This window comes from Alligator mississippiensis, chromosome 10 (assembly GCF_030867095.1).
Source record: "Alligator mississippiensis isolate rAllMis1 chromosome 10, rAllMis1, whole genome shotgun sequence".
Lineage (NCBI taxonomy): Eukaryota > Metazoa > Chordata > Crocodylia > Alligatoridae > Alligator > Alligator mississippiensis.
In genome coordinates, this window is record NC_081833.1 from 62,723,429 (window position 1) to 62,737,873 (window position 14,445).

Consider the following 14,445-nt stretch of genomic DNA (forward strand, 5'->3'; position numbering starts at 1 on the left):
TCTGGCAAATTAGATCAGAATGATTATGTAAATGTAGTGACACAGAAATATTTCCATGTGCTAATATAATATGGCACAGATTAGGCTATTGCTTTTAGGATAAAGCTTGCAACTGCAAAAGGATCGTGTCATCTTTACTGCTTGCTGCTGAAAAATCTCCTGCAGCCAGTTTTTTTTTTTTCAGCTTATACCAATGTTAAAAAAATCCTTGCAGTTCTAAGCGTCACCTCTTCTGTGCCTTGGACCAAAAGCTTAATTGTACAAAGTCTAGTCCTGCTTGGAAACAATAGTATGTAGTGTGTCACTAAATACTGTACCCCATGCATCCATGCAGGTAGACTAGATGAAACCTGAAGGTTTGACTTTCCAGCATTAATTTTCTTTCAGTGTAGTGGGTTGTTTTATATAATACTATTTGTAGATTTTTTCTGTGTAGACGCAGAGAAAATTCTTGCCCCAAATTACTTGCTATCTAAAGTGTCAGTGTGAAAGTGTGCATCTGGGTAATCACAGAGATTCACACATACAGATGAGGATATACAACTTGTTTTGTAGGAGTGCACTGCACTGTCAGACTGCAGACTCACTGAGAAAGGCTACTACACACAGGCAAAGGGGTCAGGGTGACAGCTGCTCAGCTTCTCAGTTGCTTTGCTCCCCAAAAGCAAGAGGGGGAGGGAGAAGTGAGAGGAGGAGGAGGAAGGATCAAGTTAATTGGAGCAACACAGAAAAGAAGGTAAATTGGAGGCCAGACTCAGCCGGTGTGAGATTTATGCGCTCATGGCTGATTCCTCTGCAGCAATGGTTAAGCATGGCAGAATTTGATGTTTGTTTGTTTGTTTGATCATTTTGATGGCTAAAACCAATGTTTATTTCCAAGCATGTATTTGAATTTTTAGCTATTTAAAATTTTCAGGATTGCATGGAATGGGGGGGGGCAGACAATTTAGTAATGACTATACTGTTAAAATTGCATATTAAAATATAAAAAGTAGATATCCATGAATCAAAGCATACCTGCTTTAAATCATTCTGTTCATTTGACAGTATGTTTATACCAAGCTGAAGCCTTTGCTTGCAGGAAGTGGAGCATGGGGGCAAGGGCTGGGCTGGGTGGGAATTTGGCACCTGATCCCTGGCTGGGACCTGGGCAGAACAAGCCACCAGCAGCACTGGGCTGCCAGCTGTCAATGGCCCTGCTCCTCAGTGGTGGGATCCTGCAGCAGTGTCTCTTCCCTTCCAGGCTCTGCCATCCAACCAACCCCACTCCCAGCACAGTCCCCTGCTCCTGCAGAGGCTGCCCGAACTGCTACCAGAGAGGCAGAGCACAGGCGGTGCAGCCAGAGCTTCCTCCACCCCACCTTCAGTGTGTGTGTGCATGTGCACATGCATGCATGGTGTCCCCCCGTCCCAGATTTCCTTACCCCCATCCTGGATATTCTTTTCTTGATCTACTTTCTATAAATTTCAGTGATTACTGTTGGAAATATTTTTGCATTGATCTGTGAGAGGTTAAATCAACATTTATTGATGTTTAGCAATAAAAATGGAATCCTGCCAAGCCTAGCAATGCTACATCGGTCATTAGGAGCCAGGGTAAAACCTGAATCTCTGACTCTCCATAACAGATTCATGCACTTGCAGCATCCTGGAATCTGAAAGTCTCTCTGTTTCCTGATGGTCATCTGCAGTGAAGGAGCAGGCCAGGGATGGACAATTATTTTGGCTGGCAGGCCAGGGAGGAGGGGCATGGATTGTATGGGGCCTGTCTGCCCTGCACCCACCATAGGGTGGCCATCATGGGTGGGCAGCCAGGGATGCGATCGCAGGGCAGTGACGGGCTGAGCCCCGACCCCAGTCTTTGCCCACTAATCCATTTTGCTTCTGGACGCTGCTCCCTGTCCTGCCTGCAGGGGTCCCGGCTGCTCTTCAAGGAGACCTGCCCACTCCATCTGGCATCCCCTGCAGCAGGTACAGGGTGAATGGGTCTTGGGGCTCGGGCAGCAGGACCAGATTTAGCAGCAGCAGAGACCCTAGTAATAGCAGCCAAAGAGGTGCTGCTGAGGGGGCTGCCAGGAAGCCGAGTCCAGCCACCATGCACCCCAGGGTGGTAGAACCAGCTGCACATGCCATGGCCCAAGCTGCCCCACACACCTGGGCTGGACAGGGTCAAGCCGCACAGAATTCCTTGTTGGCTGGATCTGGTCCACAGGCCATATTTTGCCACCCCTGCCCTAACTCCATATTCAGGGAGAAGGATTAATAGGAACTTGAGCATTTTTTTTTTAAATAGAGATCAGCTGTGGAAAAAATAGTGTGTTGGCAGCCTGGGGCGCAGGGTACGTTCATCTCCATCCACATCGCTGCTGAGACTGTCGATGTATGTGTGAGCTTGTCAGAAAGCACCCGTCAGAAATCATCCATTCAGTTCATAAAGATGACTGAGAAATCTACTGTAGGTAACTTGGTTCCTCTAATCTGGGCTGGTTTGACCAGAAGCATGGAAATGAAAGGCTCTAACTCATAACTCGTTCCCTAACCTTACCATTTAAACCCATGCTGATTATTAATTGCAACTTAAATGTGCACCATGTACGTGTTTTCTCAAAAACCATGCAGGTAATTGTGTCACCAGACTTAAAGACCCCCAAATGACTCCAGTGGGGAACACTGCTTAAAAAACATTTGGCCTGTTGTGAGGTTACTTTGGGCCAAGAAATGAACAACACCATGAATAAAATTAGGAGGTCTGAGCCTGTGTCAATCTCAAATACTTTTAAATGACAAAAGTCTATGGGCCTGCTGCTCGCCCACTTTGTTGGGAACAGAAAATAAATAAATGCAGTGCACATACATTTACAGGGCAGCTGCCAACTAAACTGTTATTATTTTTGTCTTTAATTTACTATATTTAAAGTCCTACAGCTGTCCTTGGTGGTTGATCACTTTGGTAGCTTTCTGATTTTTGCTATTTTTTCAAAATGTTCCTCTCTCCTCTGGTGCCATATGAAAGACTTGTGTAAACAGAGAAAAATGTCTTGACTAGGGAAAAAGCCAAACTGCTCAGGCTCACAGTTTTGTTAAATGCAGAAATTAAGCACAATGGAAAAAAAAATCCAGGAAATATTATTTCTCTAATCTATACAGTAATCTTTGCAACAACAGTAGGTAGGAGAGGTTCAGAGGCATTATTTTTAAATTAACAGCATCCCGTTAAATAGAAACATATTTGCAGTTCCCCCTCAGTATAGCCAACAGAGGGGCCTTGGTTATATAATAACAAACACAGTATTAAAACAGTTGAGGTCAATTGTTTTCACTGGCCCCTTTCATCTATGGAAAGAAAGAATGTGGAAAGTGAACTCCATCTTTTCTAAACCTGCTATGGGGCTTTTAAAACTTTGACAGCTTATAAAACAGTTTACATAATTTTGCTTCCTTCTCTCAAATTCCCCCCGCCTTCTGAAAAGGAAAAAAAAAAAGTGCTTTTCTTTCAAAGGCCCAGCTCTCTCCTACACATTCTCTCTCTTTTCCCCCCTTGCTATAAAAATACTCCACATCACATGGAGCGCATGACTGCGCCCACACAGTCAGAGGGAACTACTGTTTTCTGTCCTTCCAGAGTTAAAGGAAAACTCAGCTTAATGGCATATGTTTTCCCAAGGTGAGAAGCACTGTTTGCCATGAATAAAGGAAGTGTTGCAGCCTTTTCCCACCAGACCAGTCTGTATACCGAGTGTACCTTTTCTTCGACACTTTTTATCCTGTGGGACTTTGGCAAAAGGAACATTATGACTTGAGGTCTTGTCTGCTCCTCGGGCTGTTAAAGGTCCCCTTGGCTCTCTTAACAGATACTTTTTTGCCTCTGTCTTTCTGTATAATTTCATTTCACTTTACAGTTGTGTAAAATGCCAGTTGTCTACCTGTCTGCTGTCTTTCGCCCCAGAGGTGGCAGTATTATAAAACTGTGTGTATATATAGTTCCTGAATTGCTTTGAATCCCTTGGAGATTAAAGGTGTCATGTATTTGAAGCATTGTATTTTAACAGGGTGAAAATAACTGAGCGACTGGGGAGAACTAGTTGAACCTATTAGACTCCACTGAAATACTTTCACCCTGTACTCTTTTTAAAACTGAATCTTTTAAAACTGAACTCTTTTTAGGAGTTTTAGCTTGGTTTTGCTAAGATGTATACAAACTAATGTGCCAGTCCTGGAAAGATGCATTGATGCAAATACCAACAGTGCATAACGTTAAGCACATGCATAAAATTTTAAAGAATATAATAAAATAAAGGCCAACTAATCTAAATCGGCCAGTTCCCTTTCTTGGTTTTGAAGGGGTGATAAAGATGCACAATAAAAAAATGTCTTAGGATCTTCCTAATATTTACTTGGGTCTGTCAACAATAACAAGGCATTCCCAAAAGTCTAGATGCCTTGCTATTAGGTAAACACAAAGGTTAATATTTTGCTGTGTTTAATGGGGCGGGGTGGGTGGGGGGGGGTACAGTGACTTCAACCATCTTTGTGCTCTCCTGAATCTGAAGCAGCTCTGAAGGTCGTTTAAATGACAGCAGCCTCCCCAGGCGGCACCGTGGGCCAATGTGCCAGGACATCTGTGGTGCTTGACTCCTAGATTCCTCTGCTGCCCTGCACCAAGGCTTGCCACGGAGTCTACACAGCAGCTTTGTGGCTGTCTTCTACAGCCTCTGTATCAAGGAAATACTCCCACAGGTACATAACACACTTAGGGTCCCTGCGGGCTGCTCCAACATTTTTACTCAACAGAAGGACCCTGGAATAGGAAAGAGGATCTTGTCTATGTGAGTTATGCAAGTAACAAGAATAAATCTGATGCTGCTTAGCATATGGAGATGATTGACTAACTGTTTCTTCATCTTGGATAACGAATTTTGATGTGATTTCCTTCCCCCTGACACACCCATTTTCTCCATTACTTCCTCTTAAAATCTATTCCTAAAACTGAGTGTTTTTTTCTTGTAAGTAGAAATCAGATTGAATTTTTTTTACCTCCTGAGAATCAGTTTGGGGGTGTTTTGTGTCACTTGATGGCAGCTCCATTGTGGCTAATTGCTTTTGTCCTTCCCAGTCTGTTGTGTGTTGTTACACTTCCTGCATGTATGGAACAAAATGCCCAAATCAGTACATATTTTTTAAATGGTGAGGAACATGTGGCATTTTCAGAGATGAATCAAACTTTCTGGGCAGGGATGGGGAGGAATCTAAAGCTGTATCTAATGATATGCACATGAGGCGTATCCTTTCTTCATAATTTATACCTAGAACTTGAGTCTGCTTCCCTTGTGAACTTGTAAAACCTAGGATGAACAAAACAGGTATAGATTGCCTGTAAGGGCTGAATTTGGGAAACTTTTAGGTGGTCGCAAATGGCATCTGCAATGAGGCTGTGAGGACAGAGAGCCTCCCTGTCTGCTGTCCCATGCCTTTACAAAGGTGTGCAGTAGTCAGAAGACCTGTAGGTATTGACAGGAGAGCACTATGTTGTCAGCAACGTGTGAGCTTTCAAAGATCCTCTGTATGACCCACTTTTGCAGATCGCCCTTTCCAACATTTCATGTTCCTCTCTCAGGGCTCCCTTTCCCCTTCCTTTGTTATAATGACTGCTCTCTTAGCTGAGGAGCTCTGGTCTCTGCTTGGCGAGGTGCATTGCTGCTACTTCTGAGTTGGATTAGCTCTGCACGACACATTACTGCCACATCTAGGGGTTCTGCATGCTGCAAGGACTATTTCTGCAGACCTCAAGACTAGAGGTTTGAGCTGTGAGCCTCCCCTTCTAGCTAGCACTGGATTGCTGCACTAGTCCTCACCCATGAATCTGGTTCTGTTTGTACTGATGGTCAGTATTAAGGATGTGGACAAATTGAAGAGTCCAGAAGAGGGCAATGAAAATGGTAAGGGGACTAGGGCATGTCACTTACGAGAGGCTGAGGGAGCTGGGCTTATTTAGTCTGGAGAAGAGAAGACTGAGGGGGGATTCAATAGCAGCCTTCAGCTACCTGATGGGTGGATCCAAAGAGGATGGAGCTGCACTGTTCTCAGTGGTGGCAGATGAAAGAACAGGGAGCAACGGTCTCAAGTTGCAGCAAGGGAAGTTTAGGTTGGATATTAGGAAAAAACTCTCAAAAGGAGGGTAGTAAAACACTGGAACAGGCTACCCACAGGGTTCTGGACTCTCCATCCTTAAAGGTTTTCAAGACCCAGCTAGACAAAGCCTTGGCTGGGATGATCTAGTTGGGGGTTGTTCCTACTTTGAGCAGGGGGTTGGACTAGATGACCTCCTGTGGTCCCTTCCAACCCTCATTTTCTATGATTCGATACCCAAACTTTCACCAGGAGCAGGTTGGGGCCCTCTCTCTCTGACACATATCGTAGTAATCTATAAATCTGACTCAGCAAAATAATCCTCTGCCAAAATAATTTGCTGCCATGTGACTGAAGGCTACAGAAGTGTGTGCACACTGGCATGGGGTGAAAATGAGGGGATGCAATAAAAAGTTCTGGAAGACTCGACTAAATGACATTCCTTCATCAGTTGGCTTTTATGAAGTTTTTGAATTTGAGAGGTCAGAGGGTGTAGGATTTTTAAATTGAGATACTGAAGGGAAAATTTTCTCTCCTATGTCAAACTCCAATCACTGCTCAGCGCTCTTGGAATTTGGCAGCATACCAGAGCTCCTTCCCTTTAGTAGGTCATGTGGAAATACTGGAGCATTTTCTTAAAGAAACTCTCAGCTCTTTCAAGTACTTGTACGGATGCTATTTTCCTATTTGAATTGGACCCTCATTCCTGCAGAACTTTAACAGCATTTTCCCCAGAACAGGCACCATTCATATCTGCTGAATTTTATAGATAGTTATTAAACATCTTAAATACATTAATGCAACTTTAAAAATTAGGCTTTAGGTTGACGTTCATGTTTAATTGCAGCTGTGTCAAATCTTGAAAATATTGCAAAATATGCTCAACCTATCATAGAAACTCACAAGTTTAATACTATTTTTGCTTAATTTTTTTATGTAGGTTTCTGTTAATCTGCAGTCATCCAGGGGCTTATCAAAAGATATAGATTTTCTATATGAACAGCTGGAACACGAGAGTTAATTTGTTCAGTTATGCAAGTTAGTGGTTTATGGTTATGAATTCTCTTCTCACTACCGTTAATGCCTGGATTGTCAATAGGTTAAAGTTACAACCACAGCACTGGAGATCTTTCTAAGAGTTAGTAGTTCTGTCCCAGACCAGATTAACTCTTCTGTGCTCGTGTGAATCTTTGACTCGGCTCAGCGTCTGGTATTCCCTTTATACGTTGTATTTTCTTGGAATGATACCTGTCCTGTTAGCTCCCATTAGCTACAGCTTGCCTACATGTTTGTTGATCTTTCTGAGTTATAGGTTGTCTCCTCCTACCCCTCTATTAGATTCCAGGTATGAAATCATCCTTGACAGATGCAGTGACCTGCCTATTTATTTATATAATGTTGTGGTAGAGCCCGAGATTTAGGATCCTACTAGGTGAGCCCCGGTGCACATACACAGAATGAAATAAAGTCTCTGCCCTAAAGAGTGCATAATCTTATAAATCAAAGTTTTCTTACAGGATCATGAACAGCTATGGGTGACTGCAATGAACTTTTTACTGACTCAGTATATTAAATATATTCCATACATTTACTGCATAAGTATTTTCCTTCAAACACTCCATAGCAGACTCAATAAAGGTGCCGCTTCTGTATCAAGCGGGAGTGTATGTAAAGGATTCCTTTGTTAAATGTTGGCAGAAACCACTCCAGCCTTTGCCAAGTCAATCCAGCCCACCCACCCTTCCATAAGGATGCCAAGAATTCTCCCAGTATGGCTTGGTATTGACTCCATGCCATCTACCGGGGGGGGAGCACACTTTGATGACCATGAAGCTGAAAAGGGTATGGTAGTTGTGGCTCTGCATGGTGATGTTAGTGGTTTGCAGCCCCAAGGAATTTTCTTAAAACCTCTGTGAAATCACAGTCATGACATTGGCAATTCAGTGCATGTGAAAGCATTTTTCACCATTGCTAGTAATTACACCTTAAATTATTAGAAAGGAAAGAATGTTAGCCGGGCCTTGTACATAGACAGTTAACTTTCTTTCCAGTTCTTAAAAATGCTTCATTAATATTTACAAATTTAGGCTCCTTACTCCCATTTCCTTCCTGTTCTGAGAGGGGAATTGAGTCACTGAGGAGCTAAGAGACTTGGCAAAAGCCACATGGGAACGCTGTAAGCAAATCAAAACCAGAATCCCAATATCCTGTCTTCCAGCCCTGCCCCAGAACCACACAACCATTCCTCCCCTTTGCATTGCACTAATCTTCTTTGGGGATACTTTCTGGTTCTCCTGCAACATGCTGTTGTGCTCTGGTTGAAACTACTATGAATACATCAAACTCATCTTCATGGATTATTATACATCTTTATTTTTGTAAAGAAATGTGCTTAGGACTGTTCTGTATTGTGAAAAGCCCACATCAACTCCTCCAAAGGAAAGTATAGTTGTAGAATGAAGAGTTTCCCTTTAAGATGAATTGTGAAAGCTCCACGTTTCTGAAGCATCTCATAGGTTACACAAAATCCAGACTGAAGCTATTGTGCAGTGGCAACCACTTTGTGAGAGTCTCTGATTTCCTTGGGATCTCATAGAAATATTGAAATGAGATATGGGAAAGACTGATTAGTTCATCATATCCAGGCCTCTGCCAGCATAGGATTTCCACCCTTGTACAGTTACATATCACATTGTTAGGCTAGCGTTACATGTCCCAAGCAATGGGAGTCCTCACCACTTCCCGTGGAGGCTATTCCAGATTTTCCCCAGGGTTCGGTTGTCCCCCAGCTTGTCCTATTGCAAAGGAAAGTTTAAACTACCCCTCACCCCAAAGACATTTCCTATGTGCTGTCCTTCCTGGGAGAAAATTATAGAATGAGTTAGAAATGGAAAAGGAGGGGGGAAGAAGATCATAGAAACTATTTCCAAGGTAATTTTATTTTATGCTTATCTTGTATTAGATTGTTATTCCTTTGCAAGGGAGAATGGAACAGTTATTTTGAGTAATGGCATTAATATATTGCTCTGTCATCTACTCTGGTTCTGTCCTATTGCAGGTCTTTTGGTTTTTATCTACATTGTTATTTATGTCTTTAGTTTTGAACATAGTTTGGTATTTTAAACACTGAGTTGCTGAAAGATTTTTGCCTCTTTTCTCCACAGATATTTTTTGTGGTTCTTCCTCTGTAGGGGATTCACACATAACTGAGGGGGCTGACTGCTTTCCACATGTTGGGACATTCTTTCTTGAAAAATAAATCTGTTTTTCTTACAGATAAGGAACTTAATTTGAGGAACTGAATGGGGGTTTGTCCAGCCTTCTTTAAAGCATCGCTGCTAGCAAAGATTTCTCAGGATTGATGTAGGTATCTCAGAAGAGGAAACTTTTGTTTTTGGAATATGGGTGATGGCATCAATGTGTAATTTTTTTCATAGAAGCAACTATCTTCATAAGGGTTTGGGAGTCCTCAGTTCAGTCACCATGATGTACCATCACTAAGTACTCTCTCTGAATATAGAGTATGTTAGCTTTCTCAGCTTAATTTTGAATGTGCATTACTTAGCAAATTGTTGCGTGTCTTTCCAGGGGTATGCTCATATTGTATATTTATGTACAGGAGTGAAAGAATTAAATGTCTTTCCAAGTGTAGCAAGTCCCTCTTGTATGCCAGTTATGTCATTCTGTGGCTGTGAAATCTAAGCCTTGTCTTTGAAGTAGGTTTCAGAATTTAAAATTTGACTTGAAAAATAGTTCTCACCCTCATGGAAGATCATATTGAAAATACTCAGCACACAGACTCATGTAGTGCTGTTGTCTTGAGTTTACAGACAGCCTGAAACAACCGTTCTGACAAGTGTGAACTGCCCCGTATGTTTAAAAGGATTAACTTTGAAACCTAAAGTACTTCAATATAAACATTATTAACGATTTCATTGCTGAGCGAGATTAACAGAATAGATCCAAGCTATCACCCTACAAAAATGTACTGCTTCTAACGCATCCCTGGATACCAAACACACGACAGCTCCTTCAAAACGAACATTTTCTTTTTCTATTTTTCAGCTACCTTTAATTTGGGATGTATTTTATGACCTACTGTTGTGTCACTTTACTCACCTCTCTGTCTACAACCATAAGCAAATTCCTTCCTCTTTCTTTATAGCCTTTAAATATTTACAGATGGATTTTTCCCCTAGGTGTCTCTGCAGCCTTTGGTAAGGTTATCACATAAAGAAAGAATGGGGCAGAGGAAATTTGGGGCAAAATACAGGTGATTTCACAGCAGGAGGGGAGTTTAATAAGGAAGCTGTTCCTGATACCTAAGCTATTTCTACTTTGCTGCAATGTAAAGCTATTGCTTCATGTCTTACCTTCTGTGGAAAGGACAGCGTGTTGCTTCTCCCTCTTCCCGATGGCGGTCTTTTAGGTCTCGTGTCTCCCCTTCATCCCTGTGTGTCCAAGCTGAACACGTCTAATAGCCTCAACCTTTCCAGCCCCTTGAATCCTGTCTCTGCCCCTCGAGCTCCTCTCCATCCTTCTTGAAACACGGCGCCCAGAACTACCTCCTTCCCCTCAACCATCCCGACCTACTCTCCCCTCCATGCGCGGAGAAAGTAAATGGGGATTTATTATTGTATGGTGAGAGGCATCTCACCATACAAGCCCGAGGGGCGCAGAAGGAAACTAGCAGTAAGATTAAAACAAACACGAGGAAGGGCTTGGCGCGGCCTGTCACAGACGAACAGGGCGGCCATCAGAGGACAGTCCGGTTGTCCTCTATTGATACGAAACCAGATGCCTTCATGTTCTCTATTTTTCTCTTCAAGAGAGAGAAATGTCCTCTTGAAGAGGAAAACAGAGGACAGAAGCAGCGCTTCTCGGGCCTTCCCTTTTGTGATGGTGGAAAGAAATGTTTCACGTTCCCGATCCAACTCCGGGAGTCAGTCCAGAGCCACAAGTGAGTCGGGCCCGACCCCTCTCCACCACACAGTGCCTGTGCCTTGTGGCGGCCGCCCGCGGATCGCCGGCCCTCAGCCGCAGCGCGCCCGCTCCCGCGCGCGGGGCGGGGCCTGTCGCGGGGGCGGGGCTGTCCCCGCCCCTTCCGCCGCGCCGCCGCCGGGGGAGGAGCTTGCGGCGGCGGCGGTTGCCCGGCGGTTTGGACGGGGACGGCGAGCGGCGCGGACTAGCGCAGCGCCTCGCAGCGCGGCCTCCCTCCTTCTCTTCCTCCCTCTGCGCTGCGGGGCCCGGGCGCGGCAAGATGCTGCCCCGCCGCCCCCCGCGTCCTGCCGCCGCCTCCTGAGCACCCCGGCCCGGCCCGGCCCGACCATGAGGGACGGCGAGGACCTGGAGGGCTTCGATGGCGAGGCGTCCAGCACGTCCATGATCTCCGGCGGCAGCAGCCCCTACCAGCCCACCACCGAGCCCGTGAGCCAGCGCCTGGGCGGCCTCCGCTGCGACCCCGACTACCTGCGGGGCGCCCCGGGCAGGGCCAAGGTGGCCGAGGTGGTGGGTACCGCCCCGCCCCGCCCCGCCCCGGGGGGAGCGAGGGGCCTGGGGCAGGTCACTTATGACAGAGAGAGAGAGAGAGAGAGGCTGAGGGCGCCGGAGAGCAGTGGCGGGGTCCAGAGGGCGTGCGCGGGTTGTCCCGTTGAAGGTTTGTTTGCCCCCTTTGACGTGGGGCTCCCGGGGCCGGCCTGAGCGGTTTAGGGCGCAGCCTGTTTCCTTTCAAAGGTGCGTTGCCGGCCTGGGTGGACGGCAGAGCTGTCCGGGTGCAGGCGCGCCCCTGGCCGGACGGCTGCAAGCGTGTTTTCAAATTGCGTCGCCAACAAAAAGTCTGCTTCAGTCTAAGGAAAAGGAGCCTTTGTGTGTCTGCGCCGTCCTGGTAGCTGGCGTCGATCGCCTAGCACGGTAGGAGCTGGACTCTCGGGCACTGTTGCACGGCTGCGAGTTGCCGAAGCCTTAAGGAAGGCTGTTGGTTTTTCAAGTAGCGGCTTGGCTCGTCCTGTCCCTGTGCTGACGTGCTCCTGCTGGTTTGGGGGTTCGTTACGCGCCAGACATTGCGTAGACCACTGGCCCCAGCTCACAGTTCAGGACCTCAGGTCTGTGTGCTGTCAGGGTACATCTCCAGGACTGTTGCAGGGCTGATTAGACTGAAGACGTACCTAAAGTTGCTTTTAAGTAGCTCGGATATTCCTACGAGCCACAGCACAACATAACCGTGCGGGCTGACAAGCATACTTGAGGAGCGAGGTATGTACTTGGGCAGGTGGCCTTGCCTGAGTTCGCTGCTGCCGTAGTTGCACTGCCAGCAGTACCCAAGCTGTCTACGGCACGGTACGTCTTTATGAAGTGAAGCTGAAGCCACCCCCCCTCTTTGTTGCTTAGAACTGTTTTACACGCTGTGGCTAAACCCTTCGCTTTGGTGGGAGAGCTTACATTGTATAAAGCTGAGCGTGTGGCTACGTTTTTCCAGTACGGAGGCTTAGGCTATGAGAAGAAAAGTGGGGAGGACAAGGCAACAGTAAATCAAATCAATTATTTAGTGAGTCCCAATTCTTGTGGTTGTACGCTCGTACTGGTTTTGTAAAGGTGTCTCTTTTTTTCCCTTCCTACACAAACAGAGGAAACTAAGGCTGTGTGCACAGGTTAAGTTAAATGAGTAGACTAATCAACACTATCTGCATAAATGCCTACTGTAAACTTCTGCACTTGCAGGGTTTAGACTCCATTAAAAAAAAATGGCATCAAATGCACAAAGTAATTGAATTGGCAAAAGCAGAAAAATACTTTGCTACATTTTTCAATTTGTACTCTTTTTAGTTATAGTAAACTCTTTTCTTCAACTGGCTATTAAACCATTTGGGACGGAAGAGTGTCAACTGATCATGTCCTTTTAAGTAAAGGAACACTAGGATAGCAACGTAGTACTATATTGTGCTTTTTTATTAAAGCAGTTTCATGTGTGTGTGTACATGTGCCTGAGACATTGATGTTTGTCTTTATCTGCTTATCTTTCTTTTAGCAGCTGTGTTTCTAATGATTGCAGATTTAAATTTTAGGGAGTTTTATATCCTCCAGGGTAGAGGATGGGGCAGAGTTGCTGAGAGTGATGCTTTCTAGTAACCTACCGTAACTTGCCCTAAGGTTGTCCTATTGTTTATCCTTTTGATAATTGCTGCAATAGACAACTCTTTTGGCAAGTCAAGTTAAATGTTTAACATTTTAGATAAAGGTCCCCAGGCCATGGATAGGTGAATCCTTTGTTTCTGAAGTTCAGGTATGAAGGAACAAGCTTCCAAGGTATAAACAGCAGGTTTTTTAAAAGGAAATTAAAAAAAAAAAAAAAAGTCCTTTTGGGAAGACTAAGGAAAATGCCACGCAGTAGTCAAGCTACACATGTAGGAGCTTTCTTATCTGTTGAGGAAATAATATTCTACCTTTAGGCTATTGTATTATGTAAGAAGTGTTTGTAGAATAATGCCTTTAGTGAAACTAAATAATGCTTTGTGTTTTATTAATGCATGTGGTCTGATATGTCCAGTGGGATGTGTACACTACTCTGTAAACATACCCAGCTAGCTCGGGTATCTCTGAATTACACTGCAGTAGGGAAATTCTCCTGAGCCAGAAGTTACCAGGACTTGTAGATTGCTAGCATGGGACTGAAGCATATGGTTGCTGTTATTGTGGCCTGGCATATTTGGATTCTTCATGTTTATCTAATTCATATTCTGACCAAAATGGCAAACCTGTTAAATTCTTCAAAAAAGGATTTAGAAGGGGATGAACAAGGGTACTCCAGTACATTCAAAATGTACTCCAGTCATTTATTTGACGAGCGTGGTTAGGTTTCATTATAATTGTTAACTACGCTATATATATGTCTCAATATTTTGTAAGGGTAACAATGCAGGGTTGTAACTCTGAGTGAACGGAGACCCCTTTTTTGTTTTTAACACACACAAAGATTATGTGGATAAGTAAAGAGAGTCAAGCAGGGAGAGACTGCAGTAACTAGAAGCTACAGCGGGAAGGATTAAAATAGCTTCCGTTCTTTAATGGACAAATGATTGACATATTCAGATACCAGTTTAAGGCAGACATTGAAATATATACACTTTAGTTCAGTTGACAGCTACTAAACAATGTTTACTGCTGTATTATGAGTTTTAACTTTATCATTTTTGAAATGATCCATATATACCACTATTTGTTAAGAAGAAGACTGAGAATAGAAGGAAATGTGTACCTGACAACTATAGCACAAATATTTATAGGAATCTGTTGTCTTCAATACTTTTCTTTATTAATTTTAAA

General features: G+C 44.3%; 1 protein-coding gene and 1 long non-coding RNA gene across 3 annotated transcripts in view; one reads left to right on the plus strand and one right to left on the minus strand.

Annotated features, from left to right (window-relative positions):
• Nucleotides 1–1,485: 1,485 nt before the first annotated feature.
• LOC109284459 (uncharacterized) lies at nt 1,486–11,195 on the minus strand. The gene is made up of 3 exons (XR_002091915.2): nt 10,500–11,195; nt 5,035–5,136; nt 1,486–4,798 (listed from the first exon to the last, which is right to left on the minus strand). It is a non-coding gene; the product is annotated as an uncharacterized LOC109284459 (long non-coding RNA).
• Nucleotides 11,196–11,242: 47 nt separating this feature from the next.
• Nucleotides 11,243–14,445, plus strand: part of CMTM4 (CKLF like MARVEL transmembrane domain containing 4) — a 66,536-nt gene continuing 63,333 nt past the window's right edge. The window contains exon 1 of one of the 2 annotated variants that reach the window (XM_006269825.4): nt 11,243–11,634. In XM_006269825.4, coding sequence (XP_006269887.1) covers nt 11,455–11,634 — 180 coding nt within the window. In that variant the 5' untranslated portion in view covers nt 11,243–11,454. The remainder of the gene's footprint in view (nt 11,635–14,445) is intronic. The other variant, XM_019492911.2, reaches the window with a different exon arrangement.